Here is a 24,768-nt window from a genome sequence, read left to right as displayed (position 1 = left end):
GAAACCTGCAAGCTCCTGACGAAGTTTGAGAGGTTAGACGCAGAGAAGTTGTTCTACCTGGCCAAGGTATCTAGAACACAGGCACAGCCTCAGGGTAAGGAATCGACCATTTAGGACTGTGATGAGGAGAAAACTGTTCACTCAAAGGATTGTGTGTCTTTGGAACCAGGATTGTGGAATGCTCCATTGTTGAATATGTTCAGGGGTGGGGAAGGAATCGAAAAATCAGGCATTGTGGAATTGAAGAAGATTAGCCATGATCGTAGCGAATGGCGGAGCAGGGTCAAGGGACCGAATGGCCTACTCCTATTTCTTATGTACGGATATCAGTGTTTGGAAATTGCCACACACAACTACAACCTGAAAATGACTTTACAGTAAATATTAATAAAGGGACAAGGATATTTGCTGTAATGATAAAATACGATAACTTAAATTTGCATGTCCCCATAATCATCATGACACCTTTGTAACATTAAAATTGCATAATCGTGCTGGCTTGACACCACTATGCTAATCAATGAATTGGATATGGGGCAGGACTTGGAGCAGAGAGGGTTCACTTATTCAGCAAAGAAAACAGAGTTTACTCAGAAGCACTTGTGCTCCCGCAACCCTTTGGGATAATCTGAGCTCCTGTCTGATCACTTGAGCATCTCTGATTTTAATTACTCCACCGTTAACTACTGTCAATGCCCTAAACTCCGCAATACCCTCCCTAAATCTCTCCATCTCTACCTCTGATTCTTCCTTTCAAACCTTTTTCTTGAAACTCGCGCCTTTGACCAACATAGAACATAGAAAATACAGCACAGAACAGGCCCTTCGGCCCACTATGTTGTGCTGAACCTTTGTCCTAGATTAATCATAGATTATCATTGAATTTACAGTGCAGAAGGAGGCCATTCGGCCCTTTAAGTCTGCACCGGCTCTTGAAAAGAGCACCCTACCCAAACTCAACACCTCCACCCAACACCAAGGGCAATTTTGGACACCAAGGGCAATTTATCATGGCCAATCCACCCAACCTGCACATCTTTGGACTGTGGGAGGAAACCGGAGCACCCGGAGGAAACCCACGCAGACACGGGGAGGACGCGCAGACTCCGCACAGACAGCAACCCAAGCCGGAATCGAACCTGGGACCCCGAAGCTGTGAAGCAACTGCGCCATCCACAATGCTACCGTGCTGCCCTTAAGAACAAATAAATCTACACTATATCATTTTACCGTAATCCATGTACCTATGCAATAGCTGCTTGAAGGTCCCTAATGTTTCCGACTCAACTACTTCCACAGGCAGTGCATTCCATGCCCCCACTACTCTCTGGGTAAAGAACCTACCTCTGATATCCCTCCTATATCTTCCACCTTTCATCTTAAATTCATGTCCCCTTGTAAGGGTTTGTTCCATCCGGGGAAACAGTCTCTGACTGTCTACTCTATCTATTCCCCTGATCATCTTATAAACCTCTATCAAGTCGCCCCTCATCCTTCTCCGTTCTAATGAGAAAAGGCCTAGCACCCTCAACCTTTCCTCGTAAGACCTACTCTCCATTCCAGGCAACATCCTGGTAAATCTCCTTTGCACCTTTTCCAATGCTTCCACATCCTTCCTAAAATGAGGCGACCAGAACTGTACACAGTACTCCAAATGTGGCCTTACCAAAGTTTTGTACAGCTGCATCATCACCTCACGGCTCTTAAATTCAATCCCTCTGTTAATGAACGCGAGCACACCATAGGCCTTCTTCACAGCTCTATCCACTTGAGTGGCAACTTTCAAAGATGTATGAACATAGACCCCAAGATCTCTCTGCTCCTCCACATTGCCAAGAACTCTACCGTTAACCCTGTATTCCGCATTCATGTTTGTCCTTCCAAAATGGACAACCTCACACTTTTCAGGGTTAAACTCCATCTGCCACTTCTCAGCCCAGCTCTGCATCCTATCTATGTCTCTTTGCAGCCGACAACAGCCCTCCTTACTATCCGCAACTCCACCAATCTTCGTATCGTCTGCAAATTTACTGACCCACCCTTCAACTCCCTCATCCAAGTCATTAATGAAAATCACAAACAGCAGAGGACCCAGAACTGATCCCTGCGGTACGCCACTGGTAACTGGGATCCAGGCTGAATATTTGCCATCCACCACCACTCTCTGACTTCTATCGGTTAGCCAGTTCGTTATCCAACTGGCCAAATTTCCCACTATCCCATGCCTCCTTACTTTCTGCAGAAGCCTACCATGGGGAACCTTATCAAATGCCTTACTAAACTCCATGTACACTACATCCACTGCTTTACCTTCATCCACATGCTTGGTCACCTCCTCAAAGAATTCAATAAGACTTGTAAGGCAAGACCTACCCCTCACAAATCCGTGCTGACTATCCCTAATCAAGCAGTGTCTTTCCAGATGCTGAGAAATCCTATCCTTCAGTACCCTTTCCATTACTTTGCCTACCACCGAAGTAAGACTAACTGGCCTGTAATTCCCAGGGTTATCCCTAGTCCCTTTTTTGAACAGGGGCACGACATTCGCCACTCTCCAATCCCCTGGTACCACCCCTGTTGACAGTGAGGACGAAAAGATCATTGCCAACGGCTCTGCAATTTCATCTTCTTCCCATAGAATCCTTGGATATATCCCGTCAGGCCCGGGGGACTTGTCTATCCTCAAGTTTTTCAAAATGCCCAACACATCTTCCTTCCTAACAAGTATTTCCTCGAGCTTACCAATCTGCTTCACACTGTCCTCTCCAACAATATCGCCCCTCTCATTTGTAAATACAGAAGAAAAGTACTCGTTCAAGACCTCTCCTATCTCTTCAGACTCAATACACAATCTCCCGCTACTGTCCTTGATCGGACCTACCCTCGCTCTAGTCATTCTCATATTTCTCACATATGTGTAAAAGGCCTTGGGGTTTTCCTTGATCCTACCCGCCAAAGATTGTTCATGCCCTCTCTTAGCTCTCCTAATCCCTTTCTTCAGTTCCCTCCTGGCTATCTTGTATCCCTCCAATGCCTGTCTGAACCTTGTTTCCTCAGCCTTACATAAGTCTCCTTTTTCCTCTTAACAAGACATTCAACCTCTCTTGTCAACCATGGTTCCCTCACTCGACCATCTCTTCCCTGCCTGACAGGGACATACATATTAAGGACACGTAGTACCTGTTCCTTGAACAAGTTCCACATTTCACTTGTGTCCTTCCCTGACATCCTTCCCTGACAGCCTATGGTCCCAACTTATGCACTTCAATTCTTGTCTGACAACATCGTATTTACCCTTCCCCCAATTGTAAACCTTGCCCTGTTGCACGCACCTATCCCTCGCCATTACTAAAGTGAAAGTCACAGAATTGTGGTCACTATCTCCAAAATGCTCCCCCACTAACAAATCTATCACTTGCCCTGGTTCATTACCAAGTACTAAACCCAATATTGCCCCTCCTCTGGTCGGACAATCTACATACTGTGTTAGAAAAGCTTCCTGGACACACTGCACAAACACCACCCCATCCAAACTATTTGATCTAAAGAGTTTCCACTCAATATTTGGGAAGTTAAAGTCACCCATGACTACTACCCTGTGACTTCTGCACCTTTCCAAAATCTGTTTCTCCACATCTCTGCTACTATTGGGGGGCCTATAGAAAACTCCTAACAAGGTGACTGCTCCTTTCCTATTTCTGACTTCAACCCATACTACCTCATTAGGGTGATACTCCTCGAACTGCCTTTCTGCAGCTGTTATACTATCTCTAATTAACAATGCCACCCCCCCACCTATTTTACCACCCTCCCTAATCTTATTGAAACATCTATAACCAGGGACCTCCAACAACCATTTCTGCCCCTCCTCTATCCAAGTTTCTGTGATGGCTACCACATCTTAGTCCCAAGTACCGATCCATGCCTTAAGTTCACCCACCTTATTCCTGATGCTTCTTGCGTTGAAGTATACACACTTCAACCCATCTCCGTGCCTGCAAGTACTCTCCTTTGTCAGTGTTCCCTTCCCCACTGCCTCATTACACGCTTTGGTGTCCTGAATATCGGCTACCTTAGTTGCTGGACTACAAATCCGGTTCCCATTCCCCAGCCAAATTAGTTTAAACCCTCCCGAAGAGTACTAGAAAACCTCCCTCCCAGGATATTGGTGCCCCTCTGGTTCAGATGCAACCCGTCCTGCTTGTACAGGTCCCACCTTCCCCAGAATGCGCTCCAATTATCCAAATACCTGAAGCCCTCCCTCCTACACCATTCCTGCAGCCATGTGTTCAACTGCACTCTCTCCCTATTCCTAGCCTCGCTATCACGTGGCACCGGCAACAAACCAGAGATGACAACTCTGTCTGTCCTGGCTTTTAACTTCCAGCCTAACTTCCTAAACTCGTTTATTACCTCCACACCCCTTTTCCTACCTGTGTCGTTGGTACCAATGTGCACCACGACTTCTGGCTGCTCCCCCTCCCCCTTAAGGATCCTGAAGACACGATCCGAGACATCCCTGCCCCTGGCACCCGGGAGGCATAATACCTTCCGGGAGTCTCGCTCGGGACCACAGAATCTCCTATCTATTCCCCTAACCATTGAATCTCCTACAACTATTGCTTTTCTATTCTCCCCCCTTCCCTTCTGAACCCCAGAGCCAGACTCAGTGCCAGAGACCTGGCCGCTAGGGCCTTCCCCCGGTAGGTCATCCCCCCCCAACAGCATCCAAAACGGTATACTTGTTTTGAAGGGGAACGGCCACGAGGGATCCCTGCACTGTCTGCCTGTTTGTTTTTTTCCCCCTGACTGTAACCCAGCTATTCTTGTCCTGTACCTTAGGTGTGGTTACCACCCTGTAACTCTTCTCAATCACCCCCTCTGCCTCCCGGATGATCCGAAGTTCATCCATCTTCAGCTCCAGTTCCCTAACACGGTCTTTGAGGAGCTGAATTTGGGTGCACTTCCCGCAGGTATAGTCAACGGGGACACCGGTGGTATCCCTCACCACCCACATCCTACAGGAGGAGCATGCAACTGGCCTAGCCTCCATCCCCTCTTACCTGACAGAATATAGCTGCCCTGTGGACTAACTAGATCTCCGCCCTCCGACTCTGCTCCCAGTCAGCTACACTTTCTGTAAACTCCTGGCTCTCTTCTCACTCTTTGCGGAAATGTCGGAAACAAAATGAAAGGAGCACCTTACTCCCTCCTCACCTAACTCCCTCGGTCACCAAACTCTTACTATAGCACTCAAAATGCACCAAATTCAGCACTCCCTCGGTCACCAAACTCTTACCGTAGCACTCAAAATGCACCAAATTCAGCACTCCCTCGGTCACCAAACTCTTACTATAGTACTCAAAATGCACCAAATTCAGCACTCCCTCGGTCACCAAACTCTTACTATAGCACTCAAAATGCACCAAATTCAGCACTCTTGTCTCTACATGTGCACCTGATGAAAAGTATCCCGTCATGTGAGATAATGTTTTTACTTTTCTCATTTCCGAATCTCTAAAGAGTTATTCCCTAATAAGATGTTTATTAAAGTTTTAAATAATAACAAACAACCAACTAAAACACAAGAATGCAAAAAGTACAAGCAACGACAAAAATAAGAATTCCAATTAACTTAAACACTACATCTAAAACCCTAGATCCTTAAAGAAGGAAATAAATGGTTGCCATCACGGGTCGAACCTCTCCACTAAACCCCTGATGGCGAATTTAATTTCCTCCAAGTGTAAGAAGGACATCCCCAACCCAGCCAGAGGCACTGGGTGGATTGGGAGACCTCCAACCAAACAATATTAGTCTGGGGGCTTATGTGAACGCTGGCCAAGGGGCCATGATATTTTCTGTCATGAGCGATCCTGTTTTCCTGAGCCGTAGCTACTTCTGGTTTGAAAATTCACTTGCAGCAGTGGACGTGGGGTCAGTCGGCACCTTTACTTGACCAGGCTGTGGTTAAGCAATGAATAGAAATGTTTTCTTTCAGAAATTTTATGAACAATTAAAGTCATTTGTGGGGTGGTGAGTGGGGAGGGGAATTTAAAGGTGAAAAAGAGGTGTTGGGATACTGGGTAGGAACACATAACCATGACCACTGCTAATAGTCCAACCTGTTAAGTGTAGCAAATGTGGCAGCGTCTGACAACAAAGAAGACTGTCGACCAGTTTGTCAACTTTGATGAACATTAAACATGTTACATTCATATAAAATACATTTATTTAACTCTCTCTTTGCTGGGAAAATCTCTATGTATTTGTCACTCCCTATTATGGCTACCATCTTTGATCATGGGTGGCTCGGTACCCCAATGGTTAGCACTGTTGCTTCACAGCCCCAGGGTCCCAGGTTCGATTGCAGCTTGGGTCATTGTGTGGAGTCTGCACGTTCTCCCCGTGTCTGCATGGGTGTCCTCCTGGTGCTCCGGTTTCCTCCCACATTTCAAAGATGTGCAGGTTAGGTGGATTGACCATGCTAAATTGCCCTTAGTGTCCCAAAAGGGCTAGGTACAGTTACTGGGTTGTGCAGGTGTGGGCTTAGTTAGAGTGCCCTTTCCAAGGGCTGGTGCAGACTCGATGGGCCGAATGGCCTCCTTCTGCACTGTAAATTCTATGAAATCTATTCTATGAAATAATAAGCCAATCCAAGAGGCAAATTTATGGCCGACTCCAAATCTCCCGAGAATCTCATAAATATTTCCACTCCACCCTGTCAAATGTTTCTCAGTGTCCATGCGGCCTCCATGCCCTGAATTGTGGCTTACTCGTGGTTTCAAGAACTAAACAAATGGGGGCCAAGGCCTCTTCAATTGATCTTTTAAGATCCACCAACGTGTTTTGTCAGCGTTTATTGAGCTTGATCGCCAAAATTTGGTGATAGCTCGGGCCGTTCGTGGAGTGGTTGGAGAAGATGCTGACTCTGCCATCTTACCTCCAGTAGTTCTTGAGTGGCTTCAGAGTCAGTCGTTGAGTTTCGGACCAAATCTTTCAGACTCTGCCTCCGTTGGGTATCTCCGAGATGAAAGATCTCTACCCAGCCAAATCTCAAGAGTTTTGAGAAGTTAGAGACAAAAGTGTAAAATGGTCAGTTTTCCAGTGGGAGTCACCTCATCCAGGTCTTCCTCTCAGATTGCGCCACCGATTTCTTGTCTATATCATATGCTAGAGCCATAGTGGGTCGGATCTCGAACAACAACGAGTCAGAATACAGGAGGGAGATAGAGAACCTAGTGGAGTGGTGTAACGACACCAATCTCTCCCTCAATGCCAGCAAAACTAAAGAGCTGGTCATTGCGTTCAGGAAGCAAAGTACTGTACACACCTCTTTCTCGCATTCAAAGTATCATCTTGCATCATTGACTTTGTCTATATATGTGTGTGTGGAACCCACCTCTTCACTCACCTGATGAGGGAGCTGCGCTCCGAGAACTAGTGATTCGAAACAAACCTGTTGGACTTTAACCTGGTGTTGTAAGACTTCTTACTGAGCCCACCTCAGTCCAATGCCGCCATCTCCACATCATTTATGGTGAAAGCAGGGCCTGTGGAACGCCAGTTGCATGCTGCTGTCAGTTGGCGATAAGGCTAAAACCTAGATAGAGTTATAATTCTGTATGAGAAAGATAGAGTTTTGGAGAACATGGTTGACCAAGATTGGTGGTAAATATGCTGAGGCATTTCGTAACATCTATTTGCCACTTAATATTTCTAGTTTGGAATTGAGTGCAATTTGCCTGTTAATTCATGTTTAACTTCAGTTGAATCGAGGTTCTAGAATATAGGTGGTTGCCTAAGGTAGGATTTAGCGTTAGCTTGGTTTTACTCTTGTGTAGTGAAAACTGTTTTGGTTTAAACTATGGATTCTTGTGGCTTAATTCTTTGAGTAAATCACTGGGATTTTGGATTTTCATTTCTTCTACTTTTCAAAAAGAAGTCTTGACCGAGTTTGTAACAAAATTGGGGGCTCTTTTATGGGATTTATCAATGTTTAGGCTAGTAGTATTTTGTGGTGAATTTTACTGTACTTATTGGAAAGCAGAATGTCTTTGGCAATAGCTAAGACTTTCCTGAAGAGGAAAGAGGGAAGTTTCATCCCCAAGTGATTTGCAATAATTAACAAAAATTAAGTTAAGAGCATTAGCAGAAAAGCGGAAGTTACAGTTAAGGACGGGGCATAAAAAAGCAGAAGCAATTCGGCCAATAGAGCAACATTTGGAATTGAACGAAGAGAAGTCTGATAACAAATTGAGTTAACTAAGATTCAGTTTAAGATGCAGCAACTTGAATCGGAAAGAAATAGAGCAAAGCAAAAACTCAGATCATGAAAGAGAAGAAATCTGAAATCCCAGTGATTTACTGAAAGAACAAAGCCACAAGATTCCATTATTGAAACCAAAAGAATTTTTACTAAACAAGAGTCAAACAAGGCGGATGGTAATTACTCTCTTGGGTGGCACCAGATTCTAAAATCCAGAATCAACTTGGGTTAATCATGAATTAACAGGGAAATTGCGGGTGATTATAAACTAAATTTGGTTCGGTTTATTGTCATGTGTACTGAGATACAGTGAAAAGCATTTTTCTGCGAGCAGCTCAACAGACCATTAAGTACAAGAAAATAAAAGAAAAGAAAAAGAAAATACATAAAAGGGCAACACAAAGTACACAATGTAACTACATAACACCGGCATCGGGTGAAGCATACAGGGATGTAGTGTGAATCAGGTCAATCCATAAGAGGGCCGTTTAGAAGTCAGGTAACAGCGGGGAAGAAGCTGTTTTTGAACCTGTTGGTGCGAGTTCTCAGAATTTTGTTTCTCCTGCCCGATGGAAGAAGTTGGAAGAGTGAGTAAGCCGGGTGGGAGGGGTCTTTGATTATAATTTGATCATGAAATTACATTAAATGTCCTTTCTAAGGACAGTTCCTGACTCAACAGAAGTTTTGGTTTCCAATCTCCATTTCAGCCGTATCAAAACCTTATCAAGACTCAAAAACAGCTTCTTCCCCGCTGTTACCAGACTCCTAAACGACCCTTTTATGGACTGACCTGATTAACACTACACCCTGTATGCTTCACCTGAAGCCGGTGTTTATGTAGTTACATTGTGTACCTTGTGTTGCCCTATTATGCATTTTCTTTTCTTTTCATGTATTTAATGATCTGTTGAGCTGTTCGCAAAAAAAATACCTTTCACTGTACCCCGGTACATGTGACAATAAGCAAAATCCAATCCTCCTTGGAATCTGGAACAGTTTCCCTTTTCAATCCCTGTCTCAAAAACTGCAAGCTTCGAATCCACTGATTCCAGTTGGGCTGTTTTAAAAAAGATTATTTTATTGTCGGGGCACAAACTAAATGCTGTACTCAATTTACAGAATTGCCTCCTGGTCTAGCAACATTTAAAAAAAAAAAAAATTTTTTTTTTAAAAATTGGATCATTACTTTTAAAGCTCTTAATAGATTCAAACCTCCCTATCTCTGTAACCTCCTATAGCCCTGTAACTCTTCAGGCTCACTGCACTCCCAAAATTCTCACCTCTGGCCCAGAGCATGGCCAATATTCATTGCTCCAGGAGGTAGCTGAATTTCAGCTGTGTAGGCTCTAAGCTCTGGAATTAGAACATAGAACATAGAACAGTACAGCACAGTACAGGCCCTTCGGCCCACGATGTTGTGCTGACCGTTTATCCTAATATAAGGTCAACCTAACCTACACCCCTTCAATTTACTGCTGTCCATGTGCCTGTCCAAAAGTCGCTTAAATGTCCCTAATGACTCTGACTCCACCACCTCTGCTGGCAGTGCATTCCACGCACCCACCGCTCTCTGTGTAAAGAACCTACCTCTGACATCACCCCTATACCTTCCTCCAATCACCTTAAAATTATGTCGCCTCGTGACAGCCATTTCCACCCTGGGGAAAAGTCTCTGGCTATCCACTCTATCCATGCCTCTCATCACCTTGTACACCAAGTCACCTCTCTTCCTTATTCTCTCCATAAATCTTTCGGACTCTCATTTTCATTCTTCTTAAATCTGTCTCTTTGACCAAGCTTTTGTTCACCTGGCTCAATCAAATTTTATCTGATGTCGCTCCTGCAAAAGGTTTTGGACCTTTTACTACAATAAAGACACTGTATAAATGTAAGTTGCATTGCTGAAGTGGTATGGACGTGGCGAAGTAACTGGATACTAGTTTGGAGATGTAGATTTTAAGGAGGCTTTCGAAGGAAGGGAGAGAATTCCAGAGAGATGGAACAGGAGAAACTCACTAGAACAGGAGAAACGGACAGTATACCAGAATGTGTTGAGTTGTTTCCAGGAGTAGTATGCATTAGTGGACGCACGATGGCACAGTGGTTAGCATTGCTGCCTCACTGAGCCACAGAGCGGGTTTGATTCCAGCCTTGTGTGACTGTCTGTGTGGTGTTTGCACGTTCTCCCCATGTCTGCGTGGGTTTCATCCCACAGTCCAGATATTTGCAGGTTAGGTGGTTTGACCATGCTAAATTGCTCCTGAGTGTCCAGAGTTGTGCAGGTTAGGTTACGGAGATAGGGCGGGGGAGTGGGCCTGCTCTTTCGGAGGGTCAGTGCAGACTTTTTACAAATAAATTTAAAGTTCCCAATTCTTTATTTTTCCAATTAAGGGGCAATTTAGCGTGGCCGATCCACCTACCCTGCACATCTTTGGGAGACCCATGCAGATACATGGAGAATGTGCAAACTCCACACGGACAGTGAACCCGGGTCCTCGGCGCCGTGAGGCAGCGCTGCTAGCAACTGCGCCACCGTGCCGCCCTGGGTCGGTCCGGAAAAATTGGGCTGAATGGCCTCCTTCTGAATTGTAGGAATTCTAACATTTGATGCTAGAAGACTTATGGAGTCCAGTAATGCAGAGTGGTGCTACGTCTGTTGTCTTGATGGCGAATATGAGGAAACTGTTGCTGGAGATAGACGTCATAGCATCTGAGCAGAGGATATCGCGGGTAGTGTTATGGATGTTACTAGACTGGGAATCTGAGGCCGAGACTGGTAATCTAGTGGATGTAAATCATGGAAGTTTGAGAAAATCTGGAACTAAAAGTTGATATCAGTAAAAATGACCATGAAGAAGAAGGCCAGTGCAACACCTCAGGACAACCAAGGATGGACAATAAATGACATATGTCAGCAACACCCACATCCCTAGAATGAAGTTTGGAAGGACAAACTGATCTGTAGACCCAGTTGCTTGAAAGTAAAGCCCTCTGTCCACTTTCCTTGGTCTTCCAGTGATGGGATCTATATTGGATGTGTGGGGGAGGCTGCTGCAGCTTAGAGCACTGGTGGAACTCCTCTTTAGATGGCTGTGACTGCAGCAAGCCACATTGACTTCAGTATGCCAGTGGTGGTTAGGCCTGTAGACTCTGGAGGTGTTGCAAGTGCAACATTGTTTACTTGGGATCAGTGGTTTAATAATCTTCTGGAGGGTTGAGGGACCTTGATGCTGTTTTATGCCTTAGAAAAGATGCAATTTCAATTGGCATTCATTGATATCTTTATTATGATCTCTTTGTTAGCTCAGGATGCTGCCCGAACTGCTGGGGCAGTGGCATGGCTCTCACCAGCAAGTCTCAGCATCTTCAATAGCTTCCTGTCATTGTCTCCTTTGAACACTAGTTTAAATACAACTCTAATGTAACCAAACTTTTAGTCATCCTATCTGATGGTATCTTTCTTTTCCCTGAAGCCATGGATATTTTTCTACGATAAAGGTGACATCATATGTTCTCAGGGCGTGGATGACACTGGACATGTCACATTAATTGTTCCTTCCTCTTTTGCCCGTAGCTGGCCTTGGTAAGCCTACTCTTTGAACTGCTTCAGTCCTTGCCCTCGCACATAGGAGCAGACGTAGGTCAAATCTGTTTCACCATTCAACTGGATCATGGCTGACCTGTACCTCAACATTCTCTACTATTTAATACTAAGACCATAAGTCCTGGCGCAGTGGTTAGCACTGCTGCCTCATGGCGCCGAGGACCTGGGTTTGATCCTGGCCCCGGGCCAGTGTCCGTGTGGAGTTTGCACATTCTCCCCGTGTCTGCGTGGGTCTCACCCCCACAACCCAAAATGATATGCAGGGTAGGTGAATTGGCCACACCAAATTGCCCCTTAATTGGGCACTCTAAATTTATTTTTAAAAAACCTTAAGAAATAGGAACAGGAGAAGGCTGTTTGTTCCCTCGAACCCGCTCTGCCATTCAATAGGATCATGGCTGATCTGGCATTCCGAATGTCCACTTCCCTGCTCTTTCCCTGTAACCCTAGATTCCCTTGCTGATCAGGAATCTATCTATCTCCGCCTTAAATATACGCACAGATTCTGCCCACAGCTCTCTGTGGCCAGGAGTTCCAAAGATTCTCAACCCTCTGAGAGAAGAAATTTCTTCTCATCTCAGTCTTAAATATTCTGAGACAAAAATCTTACTGTGGCGGCACGGTGGTGCAGTGCCGCTGAGGACCCCAGTTTGATCCCGGCCCCGGGTCAGTGTCTATGTGAAGTTTGCACATTCTCCCCGTATCTGCGTGGGTTTCACCCTCGCAACCCAAAGATGTGCAAGGTAGGTGGATTGGCCATATCTTTTTATTAAAACAGTAAAAAATATATACAAGGCCAAACGTTACAAACACTAATTTTGTGTTGGAGAAACAGGGTACCCTCCCCTCACTACCAATGTACGGGGATGGGGGGGGGGGCTGTGGATACTCTGATTATTAAAACAGGTCAATGCTAAATTGCCCCTTAATTGAAAATAAATAATTGGGTACTCTAAATTTATTTTTAAAAGAATTACCAACTTTCCTTTTAAAACTTTTATTTGAACTTAACTCAACAAGTTATTTTATAGCCTTGGTAGTAGTCTTACTTTGTTCTTGTGTTGATGAATAAGAAAGCTCGGATTTTGATCTGGTGACCACTGGCATATATCCAAATCGGGAAGGTACGTGGCAGGGAGTATCATTACCTGCAAGTTTCCTGCGATGTTCTTTTGCTCTTTTTCTTCTTGGTGGTAGAGGTTGCCGGGCTATGAGATGCTGGTGAATTAAGCTTTGTGAGTTGCACCAGTGCATCCTTTGGGTCCTGAGGGCAGCTGCACTCATCCAGGAATGTGGTGAATGCTCAATAACATGTTTCACTTGAGCCTTGTAAACGATGGAGAGGAACAAGTTTATATTCTGTTTGGTTACGTTTTTCAAAGCTGCAAACAAAAAATTAAAAGTGCGGCAGGCTCCAAACAAATGAAAGTGTTATGCATGAGAGGCTGTTGTGGCAGTTTATTGTGTAGCGCTGTTCCTTTTGTTTCTCACTTACCTGCAGAATGCTACACAACAGCAGGTAACAAATTTTGTAACCGACAGCCATCTACTGTTGTAATTTTTAGTGGCTCCTTATCTGCTCAATGATTAGAGGTGATTGGTAAATAAACCTTATCGTTATTATAAAATGTGTTTCAGATTGAGCAAATGAATGCTTGAGTCACGGCATTGCGTGACGGGCCTTGTGACTTTCTATACCAACTGGCCAACGGTAGCTTTCTTATCGTGCAGTTAAGTGCCATGGGCTCAAGTTCCACTTTGAGGGTTTGAACTCAATCTATGGTGGTGGCCTGTTGCAGTATTGAGGGAACGCTGTTCTGTTCCAAACATCTTCCAGCGAATATTAAATGTGCAATGTAGAAGAGTGGTTATGTTGCTAGACTGGGGGTCCACAGTCCTGGGTTAATGATCCAGATGTTCAGATCACTCGATAGCAGTTTGAAGTGTTGAAATTCTGTTTTGGCTTTTCACAGTAACTAAATTGCAGTGTAAATGTAAGCCTACTTGTGACAATAAAGATTATTATTATTAAAAATAAACAAATCTTGAAGCTGTCCTCAATGATCCCTTTAAAATTTGGTCAGTGTGCATGGGCTATTGAATCCTTTTTTCACTGAATAAGGCCTGCACGGTACAGTACCTTTCAGGCTGTTCCACGGCCTTGCACCTGCTTGACAAGAACATCAGTGAAGGTGACCATGAAAATCCCAGCTGGTTTGCTTGAGGTCATTTTTTGGGGAGGGAAACTTGCTGTCCTTAATCAGTCTTGCCTCTATCCAGTCCCATGCCAACATGGCAAAACTCTTCTGGAGTGGCCTAGAAAGTTAGTCAGTCGTATCAAGCTGATACAAAGAATACACACACTGCAGTGGTTCAGCAGGATGGCCCTACTCACCGGCTGGGATTGTCAGGCCCGACGCTGATTTTCGAGTGCCGCCACGCCGGTCGGGGGCTGAGTGGGCGACGAGTTTGCCCAGTCCTGCCGGCGTGGATTACTCACCTCCCACACAGCGGGACAAAAAACAAAGAAATGTACAGCACAGGAACAGGCCCTTCGGCCCTCCAAGCCCGTGCCGACCATGCTGCCCGACTAAACTACAATCTTCTACACTTCCTGGGTCCGTATGCCTCTATTCCCATCCTATTCATGTATTTGTCAAGATGCCGTTAAATGTCACTATCGTCTTTGCTTCAACTACCTCCTCCGGTAGCGAGTTTCAGGCACCCACTACCCTCTGTGTAAAAAAAAAAACTTGCCTCGTACATCTACTCTAAACCTTGCCCCTCTCACCTTAAACCTATGCCCCCTAGTAATTGACCCCTCTACCCTGGGGAAAAGCCTCTGACTATCCACTCTGTCTATGCCCCTCATAATTTTGTACACCTCTATCAGGTCGCCCCTCAACCTCCGTCGTTCCAGTGAGAACAAACCGAGTTTATTCAACCGCTCCTCATAGCTAATGCCCTCCATACCAGGCAACATTCTGGTAAATCTCTTCTGCACCCTCCCTAAAGCCTCCACATCCTTCTGGTAGTGTGGCGACCAGAATTGAACACTATACTCCATGTGTGGTCTAACTAAGGTTCTATACAGCTGCAACATGACTTGCCAATTCTTATACTCAATGCCCCGGCCAATGAAGGCATGCATGCCGTACGCCTTCTTGACTACCTTCTCCACCTGTGTTGTCCCTTTCAGTGACCTGTGGACCTGTACTCCTAGATCTCTCTGACTTTCAATAATCTTGAGGGTTCTACCATTCACTTTATATTTTTTACCTGCATTAGACCTTCCAAAACGCATTACCTCACATTTGTCCGGATTAAACTCCATCTGCCATCTCTCCGCCCAAGTCTCCAAACAATCTAAATCCTGCTGTATCCTCTGACAGTCCTCATCGCTATCCGCAATTCCACTAACCTTTGTGTCGTCTGCAAACTTACTAATCAGACCAGTTACATTTTCCTCCAAATCATTTATATATACTACAAAGAGAAAAGGTCCCAGCACTGATCCCTGCGGAACACCACTGGTCACAGCCCTCCAATTAGAAAAGCATCCTTCCATTGCTACTCTCTGCCTTCTATGATCTAGCCAGTTCTGTATCCACCTTGCCAGCTCACCCCTGATCCCGTGTGACTTCACTTTTTGTACTAGTCTACCATGAGGGACCTTGTCAAAGGCCTTAATGAAGTCCATATAGACAACATCCACTGCCCTACCTGCATCAATCAGCTCTGTGAACCTCCTCGAAAAACTCTATCAAGTTAGTGAGACACGACCTCCCCTTCACACAACCATGCTGCCTCTCACTAATACGTCCATTTGCTTTCAAATGGGAGTAGATCCTGTCTCGAAGAATTCTCTCCAGTAATTTCCCTACCACTGAAGTAAGGCTCACCGGCCTGTAGTTCCCTGGATTATCCTTGCTACCCTTCTTAAACAGAGGAACAACATTGGCTATTCTCCAGTCCTCCGGGACATCACCTGAAGACAGTGAGGATCCAAAGATTTCTGTCAAGGCCTCAGCAATTTCCTCTCCAGCCTCCTTCAGTATTCTGGGGTAGATCCCACCAGGCCCTGGGGACTTAGCTACCTTAATATTTTTTAAGCCGCCCAACACCTCGTCTTTTTGGATCTCAATGTGACCCAGGCTATCTACACACCCTTCTCCAGACTCAACATCTACCAATTCCTTCTCTTTGGTGAATACTGATGCAAAGTATTCATTTAGTACCTCGCCCATTTCCTCTGGCTCCACACATAGATTCCCTTGCCTATCCTTCAGTGGGCCAACCCTTTCCCTGGCTACCCTCTTGCTTTTTACGTATGTGTAAAAAGCCTTGGGATTTTCCTTAACCCTATTTGCCAATGACTTTTCGTGACCCCTTCTAGCCCTCCTGACTCCTTGCTTAAGTCCCTTCCTACTTTCCTTATATTCCACACAGGCTTTGTCTGTTCCCAGCCTTTTAGCACTGACAAATGCCTCCTTTTTCTTTTTGACGAGGCCTACAATGTCTCTCGTTATCCAAGGTTCCCGAAAATTGCCGTATTTATTCTTCTTCCTCACAGGAACATGCCGGTCCTGAATTCCTTTCAACTGCCACTTGAAAGCCTCCCACATGTCAGATGTTGAGTTGCCCTCAAACATCCACCCCCAATCTAGGTTCTTCAGTTCCCGCCTAATATTGTTATAATTAGCCTTCCCCCAATTTAGCACATTCACCCTTGGACCACTCTTATCCTTGTCCACCAGCACTTTAAAACTTACTGAATTGTGGTCACTGTTCCCGAAATGCTCCCCTACTGAAACTTCTACCACCTGGCCGGGCTCATTCCCCAATACCAGGTCCAGCACCGCCCCTTCCCTAGTTGGGCTGTCTACATATTATTTTAAGAAGCCCTCCTGGATGCTCCTTACAAACTCTGCCCCATCTAAGTCCCTGGCACTAAGTGAGTGCCAGTCAATATTGGGGAAGTTGAAGTCTCCCATCACCACAACCCTGTTGTTTTTACTCTTTTCCAAAATCTGTCTACCTATCTGCTCCTCTATCTCCCGCTGGCTGTTGGGAGGCCTGTAGTAAACCCCCAACATTGTGACTGCACCCTTCTTATTCCTGATCTCTACCCATATAGCCTCACTGCCCTCTGAGGTGTCCTCCCGTAGTACAGCTGTGATATCCTCCCTAACCAGTCGCGCAACTCCGCCACCCCTTTTACATCCCCCTCTATCCCACCTGAAACATCTAAATCCTGGAACGTTTAGCTGCCAATCCTGCCCTTCCCTCAACCAGGTCTCTGTAATGGCAACAACATCATAGTTCCAAGTACTAATCCAAGCTCTAAGTTCATCTGCCTTACTTCTTGCATTAAAACATATGCACTTCAAGCCACCAGACCCGCTGAGTTCAGCAACTTCTCTCTGGAAGGTGGGTGTGCGGGGGCCATCATGGGGGAGGGGGGGATCCGACCCCAGGGGGAGGGTGTCCCCACGGTGGCCTGGCCCGCGATCGGGGCCTACCGATCAGCGGGCAGGCTGGTTCCTTGGGGGCCTTCTTTACTCCACGCCGGGCCCCTGTAGGGCTCCGCCATATTGCCCGGGGGCCGGTGCGGAGAAGGGGATCCCTGTGCATGCGCGGAAATACGCCGGCCGTTCCGCGCTGGCTGGAGCTGCGGGGTCGACTCCAGCGGCAATCTAGCCCCCTAGAAAAGGGAGAATTTCTCACTTTCGGGGGCCGTTGACGCCGGAGTCGTTGGCGTCGATTTTCACGCCGGAGTGGGGACATAGCCCCATTATTAGAGAATCGTGCCCACCACCTTTGAAGGGCATCTAGGGATGGGAAATAAATGTCAGCCTTGCCAGTGACAAAACCCTCTTATTGAATTAAAAATGACTCAAATATAATCTTGAGGCTTGTCCCAGTGGTTCAGGTGGAAATTAAAGATGTTATGATATTCCGAGTAGAACAAAAGAAACATGCAGTGTACTGAAGTTAGTTATAGTATCTCTGCCGTCCTGGCTGAGATCAGCTAGTTCTCACTTAGCATGGATCACAGCCTTTCTGGTTTGTGTGGCTCAGCTACTTGGTTTGTTAAAGTTGTTATATCACCAGAGGAGCTTTCTAACTCATTTGTGGAAATTGTTGGCCAAGATTTGTACTTAAACCCCAACATATTCATTTGCACACTGAATTCAGCTGTACTTTATGTGCAGACCAGACACAGCAGCAGTTGTTGGGTACTTGGCACTAACCCTCACTTTCTCCATTTTTTTTCATTCTGCAGGGAATACTGTAAGTAACCTGATTATGATTCTGCCTCCTATCTATGGTGCGATTCAGACTGTAAAAGATGGCCTTGAAACTCGCTACATAGCTGCATTTTTGGGTCTTGCAGGTATGTTCATGTTCACTTATTTAAAATGTTATTTCTTTTCCCATTTGTGATATTTGGTGTTAAGAACTGGAAATGTTCCATTTTGCATATTTGTGTATTTCCATTTACTGCTGAGCACTGAGGAATACAAGTGCTGGGGAATGGAACATGTTTTCTACAACTTACTCCCAATACTAGTATTGAGTACTCTTTTTACTCCTCTCTGCTCTCTTCCCTGCCCTCCTCCAAAATGCCCTAACAATACATAAAATCTTCACCCTCGTGTGAAAAAATACTATGGTGACTTCCATAAATCACAAAGGTACGTTTTAAGTCCACTGACCACAACCTTTGGTCCCTTCAATTGAAAAGAGAATTTATATTTTTCTTTTGATGGCGCTGGAAGAGCTGGCTTAGGGAGCCCATACTCTGGGCGGTATTTCCCCCCCGCCGGGTGGGAGAATTGCTGGGGCGCCGCGCGAATCGCGCCACGCCGCCCCGACACCCGCACGCGATTCTCCCACCCCCCGAAACCAGCGGTGCGCAAATCGCGCCGGGCCGCTCAGAGAATCGCCGCAAGCGGCGATTCTCCGGCCCGGATGGGCCGAGCGGCCGCGCATAAACGGCCTAGTCCCGCCGACGCCGTCCACACCTGGTAGCTGCGGGCGGGTACAAGGCTTGGGGGACGGCCTGGTGGGGGGGGGCTCCTGGGGGGGGACCTCCGGAGTGGCCTGGTATGCGAACGGGACCCACTGATCGGCGGGCTGGCCTCTCTGTAGGCAGGCCTCCTTTCTTCTGCCGGCGAGCCTGGATCCATCCGCCATGTTTGTGCGGGGCAGCCTGGGGGAGGACGGCCACCGCGCATACGCTAGTTGGCGCCGGCCAAACTGCGCATGCGCGGGGCCCAAGGCGCCGGCTGACGCCGCACCGAGGCCCCACCCCCGTAAATTGTGCAACGCCCCTGCTAGCCCCACGGAGGGGGGAGAATAGGGGTCTGGGAACGGGCACCGACGCCGGAGTAAAACACTCCGGTTTTTACTCTGGTGTCGGCACTTAGACTCCCGTTGGGAGAATCCCGCCCTCTGTGTGTCTCTCTGCTCGAATTTTGCTCCTGGCTGTCCGAGAAAATCATCCTAAAAATGACCAAAATGATTATTTCTGTTGTGTGCCTCATGACATTAATCACTGGAGGTGAGGGTCTACTGGAGACTGTGGTTGATTCTGTACTAGTTTACACCACACCGACCATCTGCTGTTTAATCCTCTGCTCAGCAGGCTGCAGTCGGGAAACCCAGGATGAAATCACTCATACAAACATGAAACTTCTTGGAGGGGAAAGGAGTCTTGCTAAGTCAGTGGTGTCTAGTCTTTCATCCAAAGATGTACAGGTTAGGTGAATTGGCTACGCTAAATTTTTCCTTAGGGTGGGGTTTCAGGAATAGGGTGAGGGACTGGGCCTAGGTAGGGTGGTCTTTCGAAGTGTCGGTGCAGACTTGATGGGCCAAATGGCCTCCTGCACTGTAGGGATTCTATGATTGCCAAAAATAACTGGTTGTGAAAGAAACGAAAAAGGACTCTAATTTATATATTAATATATTGTGCCTTTAGTAACCTCAGGACATCTCAAAAGAACATTACAGCCAATTAGTTGTTTTTGAAGTGTGGTCACAGTTTTAATGTAAGAAACTTGGCAGCCAGTTTGAACAATAATGTCTCACAAACAGCGATGTAATAATGACTGGGCCATTTGTTTCTTTTATGTTGGTTGTAAGATAAATATTAGCCCAGGTTACTGCCTCATAACACTGAGTGTTGACAGATTACTCAGATGTGGAGACTGAGATATCCAGATCAAGCTCTGTGTTGACATTGCTTCCTGGATTTTGACCTAAACTGCATGGCCACAGTTTTGTACACTCCAAAAGGGACTTTGGACAACAGTCAGGTGTGGAACTGTAGAGATCCCCGCTTGTGTGCACGCTTGGAATGCTGAAGGCGGTTTTTACTGTCGCATGACTGGTGTGGCAGAGATTAGCTAATAGCACAGATAAACTATCAACCCCGTGAACGTTTGTGGCTTGTATTTTCTATGTTAATCCACAGACCTATTTCACATTAGGAGGGAGCTTTTAAGCAGAGGGAATGATTCACAGTTTAGTTCCATTTTTTTGAACTTGTTTATGTATGTATTTTAGCTGAGCTCTCTCTTCCCTGTTAATATTTGTGGTTTAACACAAAATGTGAAAAAGATGAAACGGATGATTGAACCATTACAGGATTGACAGACCACAAGGGCGGCATGATGGCGCAGTGGTTAGCACTGCTGCCTCACGGCACTGAGGACCCGGGTTCGATCCCCGCCCCGGGTCACTGGCCGTATGGAGTTTGCCCCTTAATTGGAAAACAAGAATTGAGTTTAAATTTAAACAAAAAAGTAATGACAGTCCAGTAACTGAATTGGAAGTTTACTTTTGTACAGAGAATTTAGGTATCCTTGAAGTTAAATTTAAATTAGATCTGTTTAGGAGAGGTGGTCCTTTGACCTATTTAATCTAATCCTTACAGAATTCTAATCCTCTGACCCACCAAGCATATCTTTAACAGTAGCTTCAGTATTCTCTCAAGAGCCGTATCTCGGTTTATGTTTGATAGTATCGCAGAGTTGGCTTGAATTATATACTGGGAACATGCAGACTTCGCACAGACAGTGATCCAAGTCGGGAATCAAATCCAGGTCCCTGGCGCTGTGAAGCAACAGTGCTAACCACTTGTGCTAACGTGCCAGCATGGCCAATCCACCTAACCTGCACATCTTTGGACTGTGGAAGGAAACCGGAGCTCCCGGAGGAAACCCACGCACACATGGGGGGAACGTGCAGACTCCGCACAGTCTCCCGAGGCTGGGATTGAACCCGGGTTCCTGGTCCTGTGAGGCAGCAGTGCTAACCACCGTGCCACCCACTTGCTTGATTCAAAAAAAAACGTTAGGAATGTAACATTAAATCCAATTGGGATTTATCTGTGTGACAGTTCAATGTTACCTGAAAACAGCCATGCCAGTCTTGTTTGCAGGCGTGCAAAGAAAATTAAAAGGGACCACGCAATAAATAAAACAGACCACGCACAGCAACTAACATTTTAAAGAGAATATTCTGTGATGCCTTGACCACAAGCCACAAAGTGAAGATTAGATTGATATGGAATTTCAAATGGAGGCTGGTCTTGGTGCATGGAATTCACTGTGCCAAGACCAGAATCCAAAAATCTCATTAATATTAAGCACATGTTCTTTACTTGTAATGTGTGCAAATGCTCATTAATATTAAGCTGCAGAAGGGGCTGCACGGTGACGCAGTTCACACTGTTGCCTCATGGCGCTGAGGACCCGGGTTCGATCCTGAATTGGGTACTATAAATTTTTTTTAAAAATTAACCTGCAGAAGATGTTTAAAAAACATTTAGAGTACCCAATTACTTTTTTCCAATTAAGGGCCAATTTAGCATGGCCAATCCACCTAACCTGCACATCTTTGGATTGTGGGGGTGAAACCCACGCAAACACGGGGAGAATGTGCAAACTCCACATGGACAGTGACCTCGGTGCCGTGAGGCAGCAGGGCTAACCCACTGCTCCACTGTGCTGCCCTAACCCGCAGAAGATTGTAGTTTGCAGTCAAAATTCAATGGTACCTTTTATGGAGGCCAACCTGGGAAGTTGCAACACTTGGGTCTATGGCAGATGTGTGATTCAGGTCGAATTTAAAATTACTCATGGTTTGTATCTGGTGAAAGAATGGAAATGGATTGATTTAGTGAGCTGGGTGGCAGGCACATTGAATGATGCGGTTGCTGAGTTTACCTCGGTGTGATTCTACATCTTGGTGTATTCCTGAGTTGGCACCAAGTCCACATGCATTAAGCATATCTCCATGTGAGCTATTACCATCTTGGTTTTATGCGATGCTAAAAATCTGTGTCTTTTTAAAAAGAAATTTACAGTACCCAATTATTCTTTTCCAATTAAGAGGCAATTTGTCATGGCCAACCCATCTAGTCTGCACATCTTTGAGTTGTGGGGGTGAGACCCATGCAGACACAAGGAGACCGTACAAACTCCACACAGAGAGTGATCCGAGGTCGGGATCGAACCCGGGTCCTCTGAGCCGTAGACAGCAGTGCTAGCCACTGTGCTGCCTTAAAAATCTGTTTCTATAGAAAAATGAATGCAGACCTGATGACGCAGGTTAAATCTGATGCTCTGGATTCCTTTATCTTGTTGTTTAAAAAAAAACATTAATATTGCTACTTTGGTTATTGCTGACACACAGTGCTGAAATTGACTTTGCGTTCTTAATACCACTTCTTTATGCCAACTTTGCTTCTGTTGCTGCTCCACTTTCCTACTGTTACATATTTATATGTATAGCAGCATAAATAGGTGAGAGATTTGGACTGAAACACTTAAAAAAAAAAAAAAATTAAAGTCAGTGCCTACTGTGAAGACTGGAAGACTTTACGAATGTTGGATTCTAAGTATTGGCAATTTAAGGGTTAAAAGTCAGTGGTTAGAGTGTGTTTGACCGCAGTGATCACGTTTGATAAAAAATATCAATCAAACTTTCCCACATCATGATGGGTAGAGCATCATATTTAGATATCCTTCCATTCCACCCTCTGTCCCTGTCCCCCCCCCCCCCCCACCACACACACACACACACACACACGCACTCCCTAATATAGTATCCTTGGAGAGACAGAAATATAGCAAAGAGGACCAGTACGTGGAACAAAACTCAGGAAAAATCTAGCTCCGACTCCCTCGGGTGTTTGAAGACAGTCCAGGAGAAATTATGGAGCAAGTGTTATCTCTGTAGGGAATTAATGTCTGAACTCCCAGGCTTGAGGATCTTTGGAATTCTCTACCCCAGAGAGCTCTGGATGCTCATTCGTTGACTGTGATAGATAGCTTTTGGATACTGAGGGAATTAAGGTTATGGAAATAGTACAGGTAGGTGAAGTTAAGGTCGCACAACAACCGTGATGTTATTGAACAGTGGCACAGGCTTGAAGGGCTGAATGGCATACTCCAGCTTCAATTTCTTTTGTTCTTCAACCATTTGATTTTGATATTATGCGAACTCTGCCCCTGTGAAGAACCCGTCTAGTTCCCTCCTGAATCACAGACCTCAAGGAAGATTTGGGACAAGGTCTCTGTCATATCAAAAGAAAGTAATTGACAATGTTACAGGCTTATTCCTCTCTGCCTATTGACTGGTTGTTACTGACGATCATAATACTTCACCACTTGCAATTCAGATTAGATAGTAATCTGATGCCTTTTGAATTCTACATAAACTGATTAATTTGTTTTGTCTCTGTTTTCTGCACTGGTTGATGTGAATGAAAACCTGTTGAAAGCTGCCTGTCAAACGCAAACACAAAATTAATTCCTTTTAGCATTTTACATATGAATGTAAAGACCTATCCTCTCCCTCGTGCATCTAGTTTAGACAAGGCACTTATTGTGTTCGGAAATCGTGAACAAATACTTATCTCCCTTGAGGCATGTTGGTAACAAAGGGACATAGTGTTAAAGATGGTAAGAGTTTAAAAGAGAAGATGGGGTGAATTTCACACTTGCAGTCTAAAAGGTGAACTGGTAAAAAACGATTCTTTAAGAGTGACTTCTGAGAAGGTTAGTTTGGGTAAGGGAAGATCAAAAGGAAAAACAGCTTATCAGACGCAAATTCACCCTAAGGGAACTGGTTTGAAACTGCAGCCCACACTCCGCAAGTAGCTAGCTGTGTCAACGCCAAACAAGCTGTGGCTGGAGAAAGTGTGTTTAAGAAGTCGGGCAGTTATCTCTATCCGAAGTCAGAAGCAGCCCAAGAGGGTTGGTGTGATAACTATTGCTTTATTCAACTTATGGGATGTTGTTTGGGGAGGTTTAGCTCTCTGGTTAGGAAAATAGAGGGATGTGGAACTGGGTAAATTTAAATTAATACTTTTAATTTCATTAGTTTATGGGATGTGGGTATTGCTGGTAGGGCCAACCCTAATTGCCTTTGAACTGAGTAGCTGGCTAGGTCACTACAGAGAGCAATTAAGTGTCAACCACGTTTATGTGGGTCTGGAGTCATGAACCAGATGGGTTTTTTATGATAATCGACAATGGTTTCATGGTCATTAGATTTTTCTTTTAAATTCTCGATTTTTATTGAATTCAAATTCCACTATCTGGAGTTCGAACTAGTGTCCCCAGAGCATTACCCTGGGTTTCTGGATTCTAGCCCAGTGACAATACCATTACGCCACCGCCTCCCCGTGTTAATCTAGTTAAGTGTATTTTTAGTTGACTTTCTTCTGTGTTTTATGGTTTAAAAAATATTTATTCTTTTTAAAAGCATCTGGGACATCCTTCGCTGGTCTTCACATCTTTCCTCACATACCAAATTGCAAAATACAGTTGAGAACAGGCATTTCAAGCTTCCCTTCTGAGATTTGAAATGCTCTAGCATT

General features: G+C 45.3%; 1 protein-coding gene across 1 annotated transcript in view; it reads left to right on the top strand.

Moving 5' to 3' along the window:
* The window catches only part of acer3 (alkaline ceramidase 3), a 201,538-nt gene that overhangs the window by 18,847 nt on the left and 157,923 nt on the right, over positions 1-24,768 (top strand). Inside the window, exon 2 of the mRNA XM_072477389.1 lies at positions 18,160-18,270. Coding sequence (XP_072333490.1) covers positions 18,160-18,270 — 111 coding nt within the window. The remainder of the gene's footprint in view (positions 1-18,159; positions 18,271-24,768) is intronic.

The sequence above is a fragment of the Scyliorhinus torazame genome, chromosome 15 (genome assembly GCF_047496885.1).
Source record: "Scyliorhinus torazame isolate Kashiwa2021f chromosome 15, sScyTor2.1, whole genome shotgun sequence".
Lineage (NCBI taxonomy): Eukaryota > Metazoa > Chordata > Chondrichthyes > Carcharhiniformes > Scyliorhinidae > Scyliorhinus > Scyliorhinus torazame.
The sequence above is the reverse complement of the archived record's forward strand: the minus strand, read 5'-3'. Positions and strand labels throughout refer to the sequence as shown.